The sequence below is a fragment of the Rosa rugosa genome, chromosome 3 (assembly GCF_958449725.1).
Source record: "Rosa rugosa chromosome 3, drRosRugo1.1, whole genome shotgun sequence".
In the NCBI taxonomy this organism is placed as follows: Eukaryota; Viridiplantae; Streptophyta; class Magnoliopsida; order Rosales; family Rosaceae; genus Rosa; species Rosa rugosa.
The window spans coordinates 49,583,251-49,600,081 of NC_084822.1; the positions used below are offsets into that span (position 1 = coordinate 49,583,251).

The 16,831-nt window shown below is 41.2% G+C and overlaps 1 protein-coding gene across 1 annotated transcript; it reads left to right on the plus strand.

The window, feature by feature from the left end:
• Positions 1-5,799: 5,799 nt before the first annotated feature.
• On the plus strand, positions 5,800-12,465 carry LOC133741344 (probable sucrose-phosphate synthase 1). The gene is made up of 13 exons (XM_062169267.1): positions 5,800-6,184; positions 6,286-6,378; positions 6,728-6,975; positions 7,117-7,180; positions 7,319-8,017; positions 8,150-8,269; positions 8,433-8,564; positions 8,742-8,918; positions 9,762-9,815; positions 9,899-9,961; positions 10,086-11,027; positions 11,278-11,405; positions 11,826-12,465. The coding sequence occupies exons 1-13, from the start codon at positions 5,996-5,998 to the stop codon at positions 12,097-12,099; spliced, it is 3,183 nt and encodes a 1,060-aa protein (XP_062025251.1). The 5' UTR covers positions 5,800-5,995; the 3' UTR covers positions 12,100-12,465.
• Positions 12,466-16,831: the final 4,366 nt, after the last annotated feature.

Sequence of the window (16,831 nt, forward strand, 5' to 3'; positions counted from 1 at the left end):
TAAATATCTCATGATGTTGGTTGACAAGCAAACACGCTGGTCACGTGTTGTGCCATTGTCCACTTGTTATGCTGCTTATACTACACTCCTATCAAATATCATATGACAACGGGCTCACTCCCCGGATCATCCTAATTCCGTCAATTGGACTTGACGATGCTAGAGAGTTTACATCGAAGACTTTCGATGGTTATTGTATTGGGACTGATGTTAGACATCATATTCCCATGAACACACCCAAACGGTCTCGCGGAAACGACTACGATGGTAGTCCGGACATTGGTAATGCGCACCAATCTCCTCATATCCGCTTGGGATGATGCAATATCGCATGCAGATATGCTAATTCGTCTACGACCCACTGCCACTCCATTTACCTCTGCGTTATAGCTAGTGACTGGGTACAAATCGTACTTACGCATATTTGAGTGTGCCATTTATGTGCCAATTGCGCCGCCACAGCGCTCTATGATGGATCCTTACAGATGAATAAGCAACTACGTTGGATTTGAGACTTCGACCATCGTCCGCCACTGAATGCCCTTGCAAGGCGATCTCATTACAGCTAGATTTGCGGATTGTCATTTTGATGAGACAGTCTTCCCGTCGTTAGGGGGAGATAAGAACACAGATGTTCAGCAGGAACAACAGGAATTGTCGTGGTCTATCCCCACTATGTCTCATCTCGATCCCTACTAAAGTGACGAGATCACACATCTGCTACAAATATGCCTGCAAGGAAGTATGTCCCTACGAGAGGACGTAGCGCCACCCTACACGGAGGTAGGCATGGCGTCAACGCCAAAGAGAGTGGCACTCTGGCATTACAGGCCATGGCCCCAGCTAGGATGCGTGGGAGGCCTGTGGGTTTGAAGGATACTTTGGCCCTTTGATCATCAAGACTCAAAATCTGTCTCATGAGAATCTTCCGGGTTATGGTTATCGTTGGGGGACGCCTCAAAATCAGAACCTATTCTTGAGAATATAGAGCTCTTTTGAAAATTACACTAGTGTACATGAGACGTGGGATAGAAACTCCATCATAATTGATGATGTAGTTGCGTATTTCGTTGTGCATGAGTTTGTTGAGTCCGATGATATCGAACCACGCTCCATTGATGAATGAATGCCAACGTAGAGAAATTTGGCCTAAATGGAAAGATGTGATCTAGGTTAAGTTGGATTCTCTAACGAAGAGGAAGGTTTTTGAGCCAATGATGCCAATACCTCCTAACATAAAACCTATTGACTAATGGGTATTCGTTAGAAAGAGTGATGAGAAAAGGAGATGGCAATCTCGCCTTATGGCTCAAGGCTTCTCACAAAACGCCCTGGAATCGACTACGATGAGACATATTCTCTCGTAATGGATGTCAGTGCACTCCACTACCCTGTCAGTTTGGTAGTTTCCGAATAACTGATCATGCAGCTTACAAATGTGGTCACTACGTATCTCTATAGGGATCTAGATACGGAATATGGTGAACTTCATTTACCAAAGTCAAGTGGCTCTAGACCACAGAGCGCGTTTTACAAAGAGATTGAAACGCTCACTAAAGTGACTACTTGATTGGGAAGGGATATGTCCGCGCGTTTTCATAACAAGTTTCGGATTCTATCGCGGTTCATGTTGGACATGATCTTCATTAGAAGCCCTTAAAGAGTTAAGGGAAACCGCTGAACACTTGAAATCTGAGTTTGAGATGAAGGATTTTGGGAGAACACGATTATGTCTCGGTTTGGAACTTGAGTATCGTGTCGATAGATGCTTAGGCATTTTTGACAGGGTCAAAGCCTTCAAGCACCCCCATGATCATCGGTAGTCTTGATCCTGAAAATGATCATCTTCGTCCAAATGATGATGACGAAGATGTGCTAGAGGCAGAAGTGTCTTACTTAAGTACAATAGGCGCATTATTGTACTTATCTCAATGCACAAGACTGGACATCTCATATGTTGTGAACTTGTTAGCTAGATATACCTTTGCGCCAACACGACGCCATTGGATTGGTGTAAAAGATATCTTTCGGTACTTGAGATGTACGATTGATATGAGCTTGTTCTATCCCTACAGAGAGACGATGGATTCAAACCCTTCACACACCAGGAACGCCGCCAACACTGGCCTGCGTCCACTATCCCCATCCCAAAACGACATGTGTTTTGGAAGGTTTTGCTGATGTTGGGTATCTCTCTGACCCACACAAATGTCATTCCCAAAATGGTTAAGTGTTCACCATGGGTAAAGACCGTGATATCTTGGAGGTCTACAGAACAGACCCTAGTCGCTATATCTTCGAACAATGCAGAGATTATTGCTCTTCACGAAGTGGTTCATGATTGTATATAGATTGGATCCATAATTACGCATGTTCAAAACAATTGTGGTTTCAAGTCTACCATAGATGAGTCTACGAGCATTTAGGATAATGCTTCTTGCTTTGAACAAATGAAGCAAAGGCTACATCAAAAGCGACAACACCAAGCATAATCAGCAACAACAGACTCTCCTCAAGATCAAAGTGAAGGTTTGATCTGAGGACAGTGTGGCAGACTTGCTCACTAAGTCATTGCCTAAATTTCACTTTCGAGAAACATGTTGGTAGCATCGTTTGCGGAAGTTATCCGAACTTCCATGACCGTTGTCATCAGGGGGGAGATGACTACATGTATGGTCTCGAAACGTGAAGGGTGTGTTGTGCTCTTTTTCCCCTTCGACCGAGGTTATTTTTGTCCCACAAGGTTTTGTTACTCGGCAATGTTTTTTTAATAAGGCAACGAGAGGAGCACCACGTTTGGGCGACACAAGGGAGAGTGTTCAAGTAAATCCAGAATATGTGTCTGGCCCAAACTCGAGGTTACTTGCTCTAGTTGAAATAAGGTTTATATTAGAGATATTCTCGGAGAATCTTAGGAGATATCCAATCAATGTACGATTATGTTTCCATATACAACTCTATCTCTATGTTTGTAATCCTCTATATAAAGAGACTCCTATTATCAATGAAATGACGATTCAATTCTCTCCCAATTTAGTTTTCCTAAAACATAACAATTATTAAAAGCAAAAAACAAATGCAAACTAAAATAGAAAACAAATTAAAAACATGGAATAAGTCTAGTAATTGAGCCCAGGCCCAAAATCCATCCATAACAGCAAAAAGACTGGGCCAGCCCACTAATACGGCCCAACCCAATCCTGGCACCAACACCACTAGCTCACCGCAACCCCTGATGCAGCACCACCGCCGCCGACTATGTTGATGTCATAATTTGGTTCGACAAATACTTTTGACTTTTCAACCCACTCCACGTAGGACGCGTTGAAATGTCAAAGAGTCCACGTAGGACTCTGACCTTTCAACGCACTCAAACCTTTCATCGAGAAAGAAAAGATAACCATAAGATGGAAATAACCATGGCTAGCGAGATGCCTCACTTTGGTACTCCAAGTCTTCAACCTTGGATCGCCACTTCTCAAGTCTTGGACAGTCACCATATGATTGATTCACCATCTTGGATGGCAAGACAAAAGCATATCGTGACCTGACTATCAGGGAAACATAATCCAAAGGAATCAAGAGCCTCAACCCCAAGAACAAGAGTTCGACCTCCAAGCTTAAAACTCTCGACCTCTAAGGATCATGACCACGAGCTCCAAGGCTAAAGCCTCGACCTCTAAGGCCACGCACATGCAATCGTCATGAAGAAACATGGAGCACCAATCAAGGAGAAATCTCACCAACCATGCCAAGTGTCAAGTTCCGACATAAGGCATGGCTCCTCGGCATGGCCACGAGCAATTCAAGGAAAAGGGAAGCTCGGATGTGCGACACCTGTCTCTTGACCCTTCACCAACCGAATCAGACCACAACGTGGTGACACGTGTCACTGAATCTGTCAAACCCATACCTTGGAGTGTCAGTAAGCAGGAATTACGGGCTGACACCCCGATTTTAGGGAAGAGCCCATACCATCCCTTTCCACCTCATCTACTCCTTCTCCTATAAATACCAAACCTTTACAAGCAGAAAGGGAGGACTTCAGCTCCCTCTTCTCTCCCAAAAGCCATGCCAAAATGCATAATCTCTTCTCTCTCTTTCTTTATTGACATGTCAACTCCATTATTATGTCAAAATGCTTAAGCATCATTCTTTCTTCCCCAATCTCCATAAATGTTCAAACACACTTATCTAACTTAGGCATCGGAGTGTGTTTGGCCGGCCTTAGGCTGGTCCTCCGATAACCTTCCATCTCTTCACATTTGCAGGTCTTTTCCATGGAGCTCCGCCAGCTCGAGAGGGCAGATGCCCAACGTCAGGTAGAGGTCGATATACGCCCAAGCCACAGACTGGATGCCCAACGTCAGGTGAAGGAAGTCCGAGACGAGACCCTCAACTTCACCCAACAAGGAGCTTGGAGGCCTAGCATCAGGTGAAGGAAGTCCGAGACGAGACCCTCAGCTTCACCCAACAAGGCTTAGAGGCCCATCATCAGGTGAAGGAAGTCCGAGACGAGACCCTCAACTTCACCCAACAAGGAGCTTAGAGGCCTAGCATCAGGTGAAAGAAGTCCGAGACGAGACCCTCAGCTTCACCCAACAAGGCTTAGAGGCCCATCATCAGGTGAAGGAAGTCTGAGACGAGACCCTCAGCTTCACCCAACAAGGAGCTTGGAGGCCCAACATCAGGTGAAGGAAGTCCGAGACGAGACCCTCAGTTTCACCTAACAAGGAAGCCTGGACGCCCAACATCAAGCAAAAGAAGCCCGAGGCCATACATTCAGTCGCAAGAGGTGGACGACCAAGACTAGGCACATGACCACCAGGGGCATACCTTCAGTCACAAGCAGACGACCAAAGCTACTCATGTAGTCAAACTAATCGAAGGAAAAGATAGGCCCACTTGAAGAAAACAACCCCACCACTTTACACTTGGATTTCAACGGATCTTCCGTTGACTCGTTGATGCCAAAATCGGCACCAACAGACTACACCCCTCCCATCGCCATACCATGGACATATTTGATTTTCATTGAGTGCTGTGTAGGCTTCCTATTGCATCAATTCTTCTCCACTCAATGGGTTCTCAAGGTTAGAATTCTAGTCTGTTATGAGTTTCATATGATGCTTCAAGGAGTTACACATAATTATGCTTCAAGTAGTCTCTTCGAGATTGAGAGAAGCCATGCATGGAATTTATTCCATTTTGTTTATACATAATTATGCCCTTCAGCGCCTTCTTTGAAGTTGATCAAATTGAATTCTAGCTAGAAAATATATGCACCTCCCACTTGTTCGAACAAGATTGCCTTGATATCTAAATACGTACTAGTTAGCCTAGATTTGCCGAAAGTTAAGAATTTTTCTTACAAGTTTTCCTTATTCCTTTAATTTCAGTATTTCAAAATTTGGTGCGGATATCTCCAGATGTAAAGCTCTATTTGCTTTGGATCAACTCTACGTAACATAATCATTCTACTAACATTTCAGATGAAGCCTAAAATGTTGGTGTGGAACTGTGGATATTATGAAATTGTAACTGTAAAAAATTTTCCCTCCATTTTCCAACAATAATGACACAATAGCTACAATTTTTAGGAGAATAATGTTGATATAATTTAGCTGCGAGGAATAGAGAAGCTAAAACTCAGGGATGGGACGATGAGATTGGCATGTGGTTTGTAGGAGAACGAGAACGAGAACGATAGCGTGCACGTAAAGGTTGATTAGCATGAGAGACAGGCAGGGGTATAAAAGGAACCCAATATTTTCAAGTGTTTTCAAAATAAACCTTTTTTATTTTCCAGAGAAATCGCAAAGTGGAGGAGGAAAAATTCTCCGAAAACTTCTCTCCCACACTCCATCTCTGCACATCATTGTCACAAATCTCCAGCACATCACACTCCTAACCGTTTTCTCTCTCTGTATATAAAACTGTAATCAAGCAAACTGCTCTGTTTTCTGGCTCTGGCTCTGGTGTAGAAGAAGCGGCAATGGCGGGAAATGACTGGGTGAACAGTTACTTAGAGGCCATTCTCGACGTCGGTCCCGGCCTCGACGACGCCAAATCGTCGTCGTCGCTGCTGCTCCGGGAACGAGGTCGTTTCAGTCCCACTCGTTACTTCGTCGAAGAGGTCATCACTCGCTACGATGAGACTGATCTCCACCGCTCCTGGGTTCGAGTATGTGCCGAATCTAATCTCGTCGTTTATCTCGATTTTACGTTTCGATCAGTTTTTGATCGCCGGTTGGTTTTTTGCTTTGTTTTTTTTTTTTTTTTCAGGCCGCGGCGACGGCGAGGAGCGCCGAGGAGAGGAACACCAGGCTGGAGAACATGTGCTGGCGGATTTGGAATCTTGCTCGCAAAAAGAAGCAGGTTTTTCGAGAAATTTCCAATTTTTTTTATTGGTGTTCTAAGCGATTTGATGGTTGAGTCGAGAATATTTGATAATTTTACTCAAAGGGACAAAAAGTTATAGGTTGCATAATGCTCGATCATAAGAAGACAGATTTACAAAATGTGTGAATTCTATATATATATATATATATATAGAATCATAGTTCAGATTTTTCATCTTATAAGTACGTACTAGTTTCATCTATATTGAGGAACCTTGTGTTATAAACAAGCTCTTTAATTACAAGTAGAATTAGTGATCAATGTTTGTTTTCAGTTTTTTAATTAGCTTTGAAACGGTTGAGGTGTTGTTGTACTAATTAATCAGCTTGAGGGAGAAGAAGCTCAACGAACAGCGAGGCGTCGGGATGAGCGTGAAAGGGGAAGGAGAGAGGCAACTGAGGACATGTCAGAAGACTTATCTGAAGGAGAGAGTAGAGACACAGTTGGTGATATTTCAGCTCATAATAGTGATAGCACTAGAGGAGGAAGAATGCGTAGAATCAATTCTATGGATGTGATGGAGAACTGGGCTGCTCATCAAAAGGAAAAGAAATTCTACATTGTGTTAATAAGGCAATGAGCTAAACAACTTTTTTTTCTTAATTAATGCAATTTAAGTTTCAGTTTTACGGAAGACGATGCATATGGATATATCTTACACTCTTGATACCTCTTGATGCTTTAATTTCTAACAAGTAGTCTTCGATCATGCAGCCTCCATGGCTTGATACGCGGTGAAAACATGGAGCTTGGTCGTGATTCTGATACAGGTGGCCAGGTAACGGTTACAAATAGAAATTGTTATTCCCCATAATGTTCTCTGTGTTCTCCATATAGTCAATACTGGATACATTTTGACTAGAATCATAACATCTTCTATCAATTCATTGGAGTATAAATGTTTTATTGTTATCAGGTCAAGTATGTTGTGGAACTTGCCAGGGCCTTGGGTTCAATGCCTGGAGTTTATCGCGTTGATTTACTAACAAGACAAGTTTCAGCTCCAGATGTGGATTGGAGTTATGGGGAACCAACTGAAATGTTGAATCCAGTAAACTCTGAGAATCCACAAGAGGAGCTTGGGGAGAGCACTGGGGCTTATATAGTGCGTATACCATTTGGCCCAAAAGATAAATACATTCCAAAAGAACTCCTTTGGCCACACATTCCTGAGTTTGTAGACGGAGCACTTAACCATATTATACAGTTGTCCAAAGCTCTTGGAGAGCAAATTGGAGGTGGGGAACCGGTGTGGCCAGTGGCAATTCATGGACACTATGCAGATGCAGGTGACTCTGCTGCTCTTCTGTCTGGAGCCTTGAATGTCCCAATGTTATTTACTGGTCACTCACTTGGACGAGATAAGCTTGAGCAACTTTTGAAACAAGGACGCCAATCAAGAGAAGAAATAAATACGACATACAAAATTATGAGAAGGATAGAAGCAGAGGAACTATCACTTGACGCCTCTGAGATTGTTATAACCAGCACTAGACAGGAAATAGACTCACAATGGCGCTTGTATGATGGCTTTGATCCAATACTAGAACGTAAACTGCGAGCAAGAATCAAAAGGGGCGTTAGCTGTCATGGCAGGTTTATGCCTCGCACGGTTGTGAGTATCAAAACATACATCTCTTCAAAGTCTTTCATTAAAGATTTGTCCCCCTTTCTCCACTGAAAAATAAAAACACATTATATTTGGTGGTACTTCTTAATAACTTGCGATTCTTGTTGTTATGGTTAGGTAATACCTCCTGGAATGGAATTTCATCATATTATTCCACCTGCAGATGGTGATGCAGATGGGGAAGGGGAAAGAAATGATGATAGTACTGCTAATCCTGACCTGCCAATTTGGTCAGAGGTTATAACTATTCTTTCTTCTCTTGCTTAGTTTGGATTATAAGCTTGATAGCTTTATGTTGATGCTTATTCTTTCATGGGATGAAATGATAGATTGAGATGCTTGTTTTTCCTGAAATAGATAATTAGATTATGATGTAAGACTAATGATTTGTTATTGGCAGATTATGCGTTTCTTTACCAACCCGCGCAAGCCTATGATACTTGCTCTTGCCAGGGCAGATCCTAAGAAGAATATTACGACTTTAGTTAAAGCATTTGGAGAGTGTCGCCCTTTGAGGGATCTTTCTAACCTCGTAAGTTCAAATTCTTAACTGCACCTTCCTACTATGTAATTCAAATAGTCCCCTGACAAATAGATGAGGCTTCCTTATTCAGCCAACAAAAAACAGAATAAATATATATATATGTATATATATTTATATATAATCATATATTTAAGGATGAACTTTTCACCTTTTGTGTCATTGCAGACATTAATTATGGGAAACCGCGACGATATTGATGAAATGTCAAGCACAAATGCCTCCGTGCTTCTTTCTATTTTAAAGCTGATTGACAGATATGATCTGTATGGTCATGTGGCATATCCGAAACACCACAAGCAGTCTGATGTTCCTGACATCTATCGTCTAGCAGCAAAAACAAAGGTATTTTTATCTGGTAATAGTAATCTTACAACTAGCTAGGTTAACCACTGTTAGTATGATTTAAAGTCATACAAAGTTCAGATTCCAATCAAACTTAGCTAGGCGTGCTTGTGGAAATCACTTTCACTTATTTGAGTTGAAGCTAAACTGAACTCTTAGTGAAAGCCGGGGTTATTTAATCTCAAAGTCAATCTTGACTCTGCTCAGCTCGAAATACTGAGGTTATTTTGTTATTTACTTGACAGGAGTGGTTGTGCAAGAGGTTATTTTGTGCTTGGCTCTGCTCAGCTCGAATAACCTCATCATATTATTTCCCCTTATAACAATAGTTGTTGTGCAAGAGATTATTTGGTTATTTACTTGACAGGAAAAGTGGCAATATCTCATGTTATGATTAGGGACGGGAGGTTGGTTCTTAGTGGCTCCCCTTATCTTTTAATTTCTAGTGTTATGTTCTGTCAGAAAATCTAAGTTCAATCTCCATTTAGTTGTGAAACTATTGAGTATCGAACCTAAAAGTAATGTTTACTGTTTACGAGTAAGATGGTGCAGGAGAACTACAGAGCAAATGCTCCTCGATGACGTGGTAGGTAGAGGCTTTTTTTAAAAGGGATGGACTTCATTCTGAATAGGTGGCTATAGATTTTAATCAGTTTAACTGGTATAGGATGACAACTTTCCTGTTTCAGTAACCATTGCAGTGACATTACATATATGTAATATTGTCTTCTAAGCCTTTTCACATTCAATCCGAAAACCCATTTTGATATTACATGTCAACTCTTGGTAATAAAAATTATATGGCTCAAGTTATCTATATATAAGTTTTTGGTTTCTTGGCAGGGTGTTTTTATCAATCCAGCTTTCATTGAGCCATTTGGGCTTACTTTAATAGAGGTACATGTCTCAATTATATCAGATGAATTGTTTGAGATGTTAAGTAATAAAATCCAACACAAGATCCTTTTTTTGTTGATCAGGCAGCAGCTCATGGCTTACCTATTGTTGCCACAAAAAATGGGGGTCCTGTTGATATACATCGGGTATGTCCATCCTGGAGCACATTTCTATTTCTTTCAAAGACTTTTTTTTTTTGGATGCTTAGTGACTCAAATTTTAAATACTAGGTACCTTAACTATACTTAATACAGACAGTTGTTGTGACAGGCTCTTGATAATGGTCTGCTAGTTGACCCCCATGATCAGCAGTCAATTGCTGATGCCCTTCTGAACCTAGTTTCGGATAAGCATCTTTGGGCAAGATGCAGGCAGAATGGACTGAAAAACATTCACCTTTTCTCATGGCCAGAGCATTGTAAGACCTACTTATCTCGCATAACCAGTTGCAAACCAAGGCAGCCACAATGGCGAAGAACTGCCGCTGAAATTGATTCTTCAGGATCAGATTCACCTGATGATTCCTTAAGGGATATACAAGATATATCTTTGAACTTGAAGCTCTCTTTGGATGGTGAGAAAATTGAAGGGGCTGGATCTCTTGATAATGCTTTAGATAATGATGCCGCTGAAGGAAAAGTAAAAGAAGAGAATGCGGTTTTGACAATGTCAAAGGGTGTTCTAGAGGGCTGTCAAAAGGCTGGTGCCACAGAGAAAGAAGAGAACACTGGGGCTGGTAAATTTCCTGCACTGAGGAAAAGGAAGCATGTATTTGTAATTGCTGTGGATTGTGATACAACCTCAGAGTTAAGTGAAATTGTTGAAAAGGTTATTGAGACAGTATCAAAGGAAAAGGATGCAGGACCTATAGGATTCATACTGTCAACAGCCTATCCCATATCAGAGATACAGTCTCTTTTGGTCTCAGGGGGTTTGAGCCCATCACAGTTTGATGGTTTTATATGCAGCAGTGGTGGTGAGCTCTACTATCCATCTTCAAGCTCTGAGGATAGTCCTTCTGGGCTTCCCTTTGTGGTAGACTTGGATTATCGTTCACACACTGAATACCGTTGGGGTGGAGACGGTTTGAGAAAGACTTTGGTTCGTTGGGTCGCTTCTTTCAATGAGAAAAAAGGAGACGGACAAGTTGCAGCAGATGAATCAGGAACAACTAAGCATTGCTATGCGTTTAATGTGAAGGATCCAGCAGTGGTAAGATATCTCTATATTTCATTCATGAAAATCACAACTGAGAAAGGTGATATCTCCTTTATTAACCATCCATGTTTCTGTGTCTTTTGTGTCAAGGGTACTGCTTCTCTATACATCATTAGGGTTGCAAATTAAAATTTACTCCGTAATCACTTGAAGGTTCATTGCTTAGGAAGAACTGCTTTTTTTTTTTTTTTTTTTTTTTTTTCTAGTCAAACTATTATGATGTCTATTACGTCATCACGTGCAGATTCCCCCTGTTAAGGAACTCCGGAAAATGATGAGAATTCAGGCTCTTCGATGCAATGTTGTATATTCTCAGAATGGTACGAGGCTGAAGGTCATCCCTGTGTTGGCTTCTAGATCACAAGCCCTCAGGTAGAAATGCTGAAGTAATTCGATTTTTCTAGTTTTTCAATATGCATTTATCTCTGCTGCCTAATACATGCTAAATACATTATATTGAATTATTGATTCAGAATAGTGGCTCTGCAGGCCATTCCTTTTTCACAACTTAGAGATTTTGTTAACTTTGTCGTACTATTTGATTTGCCCATATGCTGAGATAAGTCTAAATAATTACATAACAGACTCATGCATCGACATTTATTTAAAGAAATAAAGATTATTGCTCAAGGATGCAAGAGAACAGAATGGAAACTTAGTACTTCCCTCTAAATCCTTGATCATATCCTCTATTGTACCTGAGAATGCTGTGTCTCTTACTGAGGATTTGTTGAAAATTATTCTTCTCTAAATGTATTACATTTATGGATTACTTACATGTAGTCTCTCCAGGTATCTGTATGTCCGTTGGGGATTGAACTTGTCAAACATTGTTGCCTTTGTGGGAGAACTAGGTGACACAGATTACGAAGGCTTGCTTGGTGGTGTACACAAGACTGTTATATTGAAGGGAGTAGGTACCAGTGCTCGTAAGCTTCATGCTAACCGGAACTTTCCTTTGGAACATGTCCTTCCAGTCGACAATCCCAATGTTGTTCAAAGTGAAGGATGCTCTGATAAAGACATTCGAGCATCACTGGTGAAACTAAGGATTCTCAAGGGGTAGACAATCCTTATGAATGAGCAATTTGGAAGCTGTTTTTCCTTATGAGCAGTCTCTTTAATTAGTTAATCCCACGCCTGGACAAATCACCATATACAGCCTGCATTTTCTATCTTGAACTTCCCTTTCTTCCTTGGCTTTGGTATTACTATACCATCAATAAGTAGTTTAGAGCATCTGCTTTTTGCTGTGACCCTGCTCTGTCAAGGACTTAGGGATTGACTATCGGCTGACCTCCAATATTATGCTGAGGTCCGATTTTGTTCTTGGTTCCTAGATACTCATTGTATAAATGGCATAAATCTTTCTTTACATCTTTCTTGTTTTCGCTAACTCAAACTCTGAAGATTCTGCTCAAATTTTTAGTTCTGGGGGCGTCTTTTTCTCCCAACTCTTTCCTTTTCCAAACCTCTTAAATGTATTTGATAGCTACAAATGTATTGTTTTAAGCTGTGGTTGACCTCCGGCCGTGCCAGATTACTTTATATCTGAGCAGAAGGAAGCCATATGCATGGCCTATTTATGTTTTCTGGACTCTGGAGTACTCAATCGTTTTATGTTTCGTGAACTCATTCCGTCAAACCCATAACAAGTAAATCATGGTCTTATTAATCATCAATCTTTTGTTTTCGCAATCACCTCCATCTAGGTAATATGAATTTAGGAAAAAGTGTTAAGGTATATCTAACTCGTTACACGTTATATGATGAATTCCTAAAAAGAAGGTATCTAAAAAAGCGTTGTTTTAGAAATAAAAATTAAATATTGCAAATGAATTTGTAAATGACACTTATTTTGATGGAATTTGATATCTAAAAAAGCGTTGTTTTAGAAATAAAAATTGAATACTGCAAATGAATTCGTAAATGACACTTATTTTTGTGGAATTTGAAGTGAGGAATTTATATAATGAATTCCTTCGTTTTTTTCCACAGAAAATTTCTCAATCTGATAATGCCAAACGAGAGAATTGGCTTTTAGGAATTATGAAATTCTCATTTTCAATTAAATTCCATCATTTTTTTCTTCATCCAAACACACTCTAATATTTTAACTCTAACCTTTCTGGCTGATATGTTGACAAGGCTATACCGAGATGAGAGAGAACGTCTTCCTTCTCTCTAACCCTCAGCCTCCTAACGGACACCTGTACAATCCACAGCAACCAAGCTTTTAATTCTACAGGATTCTCCTTCAGGTTAGTAACTTTTACTGTAAAGGTTCAAAAGGTGTTGAGCCCATCTTGTCTTGCAAGAAAGGAGCAGTCTCTCTCTGCGCCTTGGAGCTTTAGGCCTGCCTTAAGTTCCTACAAAAGAGAAAGACCCTCGACCCTGAAGCACTATGCAGTTAAAGCCAACCAACCTTTTGTCTCCTGTCTAATCTATTGGAACTTCTGGTTGTCCCTCCTAACTGTTTATCTGTCATTACTACTTTACCTACTCAAGTGAGTTAGGCTTTCAACCCTTTGTGGTTTATTTAGAGCATTAGTCTCTTATTCTTGTCTGGATAATGGCATCCTCCTCTGGGGACCAAGAGGATATTACTTTTGATGATGAAGAAATTATTGAAGCTATGTGCGTCAACTTTGAGGACGCAACTGACTTCCTAGATCTGGAGCACGGTGTTGATCTGTTGGGTATCCTGATAGCAGATGAGGAACCAGGTCTGGGTGGGATTAAGGCCATTCTATCGGGTATTTCGAAGACACTTGGACAGATCAGAATCATCAGAGCAAAGAAGAACACATACTGCATCACTGTCGGTTCAGAGAAGCTTGCCAGCAAGCTAATCGACGACAGCCCATGGAATATTAAGGGATACTGCTTTTAAGTTCGTCATTGGCCCCGGTACCACTCCATTGATGACATTGAGGCTAACCGTGCTGTGTATTGGTGTCACGCCCCGAATTTTGAATAACCAATTCAAATCCGAAACATGAATAAACAATTAATACAAATAACGTTCTGAATTTTTTTCTCACAAACAAACACACCACTCGCCACTCAACACAAAAACTCGAAAACCTCGAGTTAATTATTACAATTCACTCTTACAAAGTAAAATTGCAAAGCTCTAAATGAGCATAACAAACCTCACAATATAATGCTGTAATTCACATAACACTACTCTAAGCAGCCCGATCACCGTCCTGGTTCTCCTGACCTGTAGGATTTCCCGCTACACAATTTGAATAGTGTACCGGGAGTTGCAACAACACAAAACCCGGTAAGCTTTTTACAGCCAGTATGAGTAAACAAGAAAGAACTGTTGATTTTAAATTACAATTCTTATAACTCAACAACACAACCAACAATCTCAACATCCACGACGCAAACGTCAAACCCATTCAATATCACCACTTTGGTCCTATCTCACAACACTATCACCACTTGGGTCCCATCCCATAACACGTTAGAGCTCGAACTGCCTCGTTACCTCTGACACCTTGGCCTAGGGTCAAGCAACGGCAAAAATACTTCGGTTAACACTATAACCGTCGCGCTTTGGACATCCCCGTCCTCAGCACACAACTTCGGTTAATAATAAACCGTCGCACCTTGGACATCCCCGTCCTCAGTACACAAACACTCCGGTTATCCTTAACCGTCGAACTTCGGACACCTCATCCTCAGAACCCTACATTCTCTGACTCTATACATCCTCCAATGTAAATCATGAATATTAACAAGAACTCATCAATCATGTTCATCACATATAAATATGGTAAGTCACATGTCAATTTATAATAATTTAATCATCTCAATTTCACACTCTTCAATGTCACGCCATTCACATATAATCACGTAAATATATATATACGTAATTATCCGCTCAGGGATAATCACTAATACCAACTATAGTTCACACAAGAAAATCGTGAAATTCATTTTGTATAATTAAAATCATTTTACTTACCTATGGACCGTAATTGATCAAGTCCATATGATTTTAAAACAAATATTTATTCCATAAATATTTTCACACAATTACGACAAAATAAGGTAATTAAATTTATTCGGTTCGTAATATGAACCACGTGAGGTTTACTCACCTCTAAATTCCCGCTGCGTCTTCTTAACAGCTCAAAATACACTTTCACGAATCGTCCACCAAATCAAACTGTCGATCACCAAATCAAACATGACCTTAACTTAGCCAATAACTCAAAAACATAATCAAACGACAATCCAACGGTCGGATTGAAATTAAATGATGATCCAACGGTCGGATCCTCACGGATCGCCTTCCTAATCACTGTTTTGCATTTATACGAAGATCCAACGGTCGGATCTTCGCCCATGACCACACAAAGCCGCTGGGACAGTCATAAGATCATCATATCAAAACTACAAGTCCATCTGACGGTCCTAACTTCACATATCATGAATCAAACGATCGAAATCGATCGAAACGTAAAAATTCATAACTTAATCATATGATATCCAAAAATTGCGTATAATATATCAAAATGATCGTATTGAAATATAGAATCTGAAAATGTACAGAAACCATATTTTTGACCCCCGGAGGTGGCCGGAAAGGGCCGCCGGAGTTAGGGACAGAGCCGCCGCCGACCACCGCCAATGGTGTCGGGGCCAGGCTGCTCCGCTTCGTCTCATCATGCCTAATGATTTTCTTAACTAGCATGTAAGCTGAAGATGACCGGAAGGGATAGAAATTACCTCAAACCAGTCAGGTTGGCCGGAAAAAACCCAGAAACCGGTGAGCTCCTAGTTCGACGTAAAAACTGCAACTTCAGGCCTCGATACCTTCTGGAAAGTTGTTCAGATCCTCACTCTGAGTTCACCAGTTCAAGAAACACTCAAAACAACATCCTGTAGCGCGAGATATGTCGATCGAAGCTTTGGTTTTCGATTTGATCGGGTCTGGCTTCCAGCCGCCACCACGAGTAGCGCCGCCGTGCAAGGCCACTTCTGGGAGCTTCAGGACGTTGAGGTGAGCTTGTGGATGGAGTTTGGTGAGGAGTGGTGAATGGTAACTTGAGATATCAAGCTTGAAATCAAAACGGGGGTAAACCGGCCTCGTGCTCCACCGCCGTGTACGGCCCACGAGACGGCGAAAGGCTGTTACCGGCAGCTGCGAAAGGAAGAGGCGAAGCTGTGGAACGTGGTCTGGGTCGATTCAAAGGCCTGTGGAGCGAGAACAAGCTTGGAGAAGGAATGCTCTGTTTTGGTTGCTGGTTTCGGCAGAGAGGGAGAGAGTGAGAGATTTTCTTTCTTTTCTTCTGGAGCTGGTACACCACCATCTATCAACATGTAGAGTAAAATACAACTAGTGTCGCACTACCTCTCTTAATGCTTGAAACACAAAGAGCACACCTCAATTTTTTTAAACAAAGTATTTGCCACTATAAATTTGTGATAAAACCAGAAAATTCAATAACTAGTAAGTGGAAGATGAGGTTATTACAATCTACCCCCCTTAAAGGAATTTCGTCCCGAAATTCAAGTACTCAACTCCCCAAAGAGCTGTGGATACTTCACTCTCATGTCAGACTCTAACTCCCATGATGCATCGCCCTCGTCATGATGACTCCACAGCACCTTCACAAGATTAACCTCCTTCCTACGAAGCTTCTTCGTAGACCTATCTAAGATACGAACAGGTTCAACCACAAAGGTTACATCCGTGTTTACCTCAATCGTACCATGATCAATTACATGGGACTCATCTCGGACGTACTTCCTGAGCATAGACACATGAAAGACATTGT

Coding starts and splice junctions, on each gene's coding strand:
- LOC133741344 (XM_062169267.1), top strand. CDS start 5,996: ATGGCGGGAAATGACTGGGTGAACAGTTACTTAGAGGCCATTCTCGAC. Junction 8,565..8,741: donor TGAGGGATCTTTCTAACCTC/GTAAGTTCAAAT, acceptor GTGTCATTGCAG/ACATTAATTATGGGAAACCG. Junction 11,028..11,277: donor ATGTGAAGGATCCAGCAGTG/GTAAGATATCTC, acceptor CATCACGTGCAG/ATTCCCCCTGTTAAGGAACT.